The sequence below is a fragment of the Myotis lucifugus genome, unplaced genomic scaffold (assembly GCF_000147115.1).
Source record: "Myotis lucifugus unplaced genomic scaffold, Myoluc2.0 scaffold_9, whole genome shotgun sequence".
Lineage (NCBI taxonomy): Eukaryota > Metazoa > Chordata > Mammalia > Chiroptera > Vespertilionidae > Myotis > Myotis lucifugus.
Window position 1 is genome coordinate 8,225,748 of NW_005871057.1, and position 4,778 is coordinate 8,230,525.

The following is a 4,778-nucleotide window of genomic DNA, read 5'->3' on the forward strand; positions in this document are numbered from 1 at the left end:
ACATGTCCCACACTTCACATGTCCACACACACCCCTTTCACTCCCTCCCTCACTCACACCCTCTCCTCACGGCGGTCCTGCCAGTCACTATCTTGCTGAGCTTGTGAAGAGTTTTAAGGCCTGTGTCTATACTCTTTTTTTTTTCTTTTCTTTTTTTGCATGTAGTTGTCCAGTTGTTCCAGGACCATTTATCTTTTCTTCATTGTATGCATTTGCTTTTTTGTCAAAGATTAGTTGATGATATCTGCACAGGTCTAAGTCTGGGCTCTCTCTTTTGTTCCACTGATCTATTTGTCTATTCTTTTCCCAATGCTACCACACTCTCTTGATTACTGTATTTTGATAGTAAATATTGAAGTCAGGTAGTGCTAATCTATGAATTTTGTTCTTTTCCTTCAATATTAAGTTAGCTCTTTTGGGTCTTTTTGCTTCTTCATGTAAACTTTAGATACGATTTATTGATGTCCTCAAAATATCTTGTGGGCATTTTGATTGGGGTTGTGTTGAATCTGAAGACCAAATCGGGGAGAACTGACTTCTTGACAATATTCAATCTTCTTATATATGAACATAATTTCATGGAACAGCTTTCCACTTATTTAGTCTTCTTTGATACCTTTTTTCAAAGTTCAGTAGTTTTTCTCAAAAGAACTGTGAGTTTTTAACTAAGGAGTTTTACTTATTCAAGATGTTCTTTTTGCCCCTGTGACCACCAATAAAACCTGTAGAAAGAAGCCTGCACTCCCCTTGTGAAAGGCTTGGGGACTACTTCAAAATGACTGGGCTTGTTGGAAGTTTTGCTGTCGGACCTGGTTTGATATAGACTTATGCCCATATCTTGATTATTTTATTATTATACAACAAATTAGATATAAATTACTAATATTATTATATATAATCCTTAGTAATTGAAAGAATAAATAACATAATTTTAGATTTTGCAGATCAAAATTCACCTTTATTTCTCAAATAAACAGCAACATTCAGTAAGATTATTTTCATTATCTTCTTTATAAAAGAGTGCATCTGATATTATTATTATTATAATGCAACCTTTTATTTATTCCCAGATCATTTCCAACTTCTTGAATTTTACTTTTGTATTTAGAAGGAAATAGTTAAATGTAAAGAACTCTAAAACTTATTTTGGATCAGAACAGTTTGAAACAAATTAATAATATTATTTTTTCTACAAAACAGTGACAGTTTCTTGATATACTCTGTGCTTGTATTGTTTAAATAATAGGCATATGGTTGTTTAGAAATAAATGCTCTTTTTCAATATTTTTTTCTGTTTTCAATAGGCATTCTTTGCTTAAAATGTTACCTGCTCTAAGAATCCTCAATGGTGAAACTCTAGACTCTTGTTCAAAAAGCCACATTGAAGAACACTGTCAATCAGAATTAGGACGTTTCCTGTTACTTTGTCAGTCCCAGATTACAGAATTCAACTTACTAATTGAAAACTATATTACTGGAAAAGGGTAAGACTGTTATCTTTACCTTAATTAAAATACATAATGCATTTTATACATATGATTAAAAATATTCTGATCAATATAATCATACTTTTTTGGATTAGAACAGTGTGTTTTAGGGATAGTCTCCCTTCTAAAAATCTGACATCATCTTTACATTGTTTGAAATATATCAATATCTATTTTGAATGTTTTTTAAAAGTTAAAATATTAGGTAAAATAAAGCATGAGGATAGTTTCAACATAAGATGTAAACATTTATTCAGTCATTCAATTAATTATAAATTTATTCAATTATTATAGACAAAACACACAATCAGAATAACGTAAGAGAAAATTAGATAAATAAATAGTTGCAATGGAGTAAGGCAAGTTTTATAATATAGATAATATTTATATATACAAGGGGTATCACACATCTATATAATAAAAGCCTAAGCAACCATTACGGTGGAACAACCAGAACAACCGGTCGCTGTGGTGCACACTGACCAGCAAAGGGCCGATGCTCAATGAAGGAGCTGCCTCTAGTGGCCAGTGTGCTCCCACAGGGGGAACACTGCTCAGCCAGAAGCCGGGCTCATGGCTGGTGAGTGCAGCGGCAGAGGCAGGAGCCTCTCCCGCCTCCGTGGCAGCATTAAGAAGCAGCAAGCCAAGTGTAAGGAGCAGTGAGCAGGCTAACGGTAAGGACCAAGGGGTCCCGGACTGCGAGAGGTTGCAGGCAAGGCTGAGGGACCCCCACCAGTGCATGAATTTCGTGCGCCGAGCCTCTAGTATTTTATATTTCTACTAGAGGCCCGGCATACGAAATTCATGCATGGGTATGGTCCCAGGGCCATCTACCACGGCTGCCTGCAGCTGGCCCCGCCCCCTGCCATTACCCACCCTCGCTTCCCCATTTGCCATCGGGCAATCAGAGCCTGATGGCTGGAGGAAGGGACTGAGAGATTGGCTGTTCCCGTCCACTTGCCGGCCCTGTCCCTGCCACATGTCGCCCTCTGTGTGGGGGGACTGGCGGGGCAGGGGCCTTGGCTTGGAGCCGCCTGCATCCCCCACCACCCACCCTGGTTCCCCATTTGCCATTGGGCAATGGGAGCCTGCTGGCTGGGGAAAGGGACCAAGAGGTGGTCAGTGCACCTCATAGTGACTGGCCGAGCAGTTGTTCTGGTCCTTCTGCCATTAGGGTCAATTTGCATATTACCCTTTTATTATATAGGATAGAGGCCCGGTGCACAGGTGGGGGCATGCCGTCCTGCCCTGATGGGTGTCCCTGATCAGGGTGGTAGTCCCTGCTGGGGAGCAGGCCAGCCAGGGAGATGGGCTGTGGGCAGTTTTCAGGCCGGCCCTGCCCCAGATCAGGGTAAGGGGCCTTGCTGGGGGATGGGGCCAGCTGGGGCAAGGGGCCATGGTTGTTCTGCTGTTTTGATCGCTGGGCTTTTATTATATAGTGTATTAGGGTATTAGGGGAGCATGGTGGAGAAAAGCAGTCCACACATGCACATAATCAGGGTACAGAAACAGAGTAAACTCCTAATCAAATAACAAAAAAGAGAACTAATTTCCCATCCCAAATTTTGAATGCATTATTATGAATGAATTACAAATGATCTTTCTATAGCTTTTTTCTAATTTGCATTGCTTCAGAAAACAAATGAAAAAGGAAAATGATCTCCTATTTCACTTATGATGAGGCTTCATTATAACTGGAACAATAATATGGGCTTCCAAATGTCTTAATTATGAAATTATATTCTTAAAATATTAATATTTGAACTTTCATACATACTCATCTATATGAGATGGTTTTTCTATTTAAATGTTTTAAAATATAGTCTCTTCATATTAAAAAGTAACTTCATAGCTTTCAAAATAATCCAAATTTTCATGCATAATTAATGTTTACTTTGAGCAAATACTAAGGTTATTTAGATTTATGTTTGCATAAACCTCAACTTATATCTTCTTGTAAATGTAGGGTAATGTACAATGTTTCATGTCAAAGTGATCCTTGACATCCCTCATATTGAAATTTTTATTTCTCAATTCCTTGGGCAATTTATTGTCATTAGCATTGAAAATGGAAAATAGACTGTATTTTATGTTTTGATCATAAATGGTGGTAAATTTAAAGCCTATCCATAAGCATTTAATATTCTGATATTAAATTGAACCTTTCTGCATCATTAGCCAACAAAATTAATGAAATATAAAATATCAAAAAGATATTGGAGGAGTACATATTAACATCTAATCCTTTGTGCTCATCTAATTATCTCTACATCTTAGGAAATATCTTTTATTTTGTATGCTATTGATAACATTTTTATACATATTTTTATATCCTATATTGTTTCAGAATAAATTTAAGGCAGCTTGGGGTTATATACAGAAAATATATATTTGAAGTAAGTAAAATTAAAAATAATAAAACAAATAAAGGAAGATAAGTAAAATGTAGACAAAAATAAGGCTTATACAAATGCAAAGTCCTTTACATTTGCTATTGAAAGCTGTAATCTGGCAAAGTGAAAGTTTGATTGCTTACATAAACTATAATCTCAATAAGTCAGAATCCAACAATTGTTCAAGAGAATCACAACCATTTATAACTTAAAGTATTTGATTTTTCTTTGGAATGGATTATTTTTCCAGATAAAAATGGGAATATAAACTTTCCCATTATAGAAGTTCTTTGTTTAAAAGTCCAATACAAATATTTTGCATGGCAAGTGTCAATGTAGAAAGTACTTTTAACTCTATTTCATAAATAACTTCTCCAAATTTAGGCAGCCATAATTTCTCATGTTTATGGTAGGAAAAGCATAGATTTTTCTCATTCATTTGTACCAAAAATACCTAGAATAAAAATGGTCCTAAAACTTCCAGATATTTTGTCTGGATTGACAGATCTATGTTAACTAAACAAATATTTTCAAATTTTGTTAGAAATGATATCAATTTTTATCTAAGCAACCAGAAATAAGTTTTTAATGAATGTTATAGTAAAGTTTCTTATTCATTGTCAGTACAATGCAAGGAATATTTCGACTACCTATCCAAATTTAAGAGAATTGGGGGAGAGGAGCATGTAAAAAAATGAGGGACGGGCTGGGGTTTAAAAATGTATTTAATGTTGCAATGTAGAACGACCCTTTCACCCCGAGAGAATAAAAAAAATTATGATACCATTATTTATTTGGAAGCCTTTAGCATCGAGTTTTTGTTCTGTTGTTGTATCCCCAAACAAGGGGAAAAGAAAAAAAGAAAAAAAGAAAAAAGACACTAAGAAAGGGGGGGAAA

At 35.8% G+C, this 4,778-nt stretch overlaps 1 protein-coding gene across 1 annotated transcript in view; it reads left to right on the top strand.

The window, feature by feature from the left end:
• The window catches only part of LRRIQ1 (leucine rich repeats and IQ motif containing 1), a 189,406-nt gene that overhangs the window by 85,071 nt on the left and 99,557 nt on the right, over positions 1–4,778 (top strand). Inside the window, 1 exon segment of the mRNA XM_023749734.1 lies at positions 1,305–1,484. Within this exon segment, the coding sequence (XP_023605502.1) occupies positions 1,305–1,484 (180 nt within the window).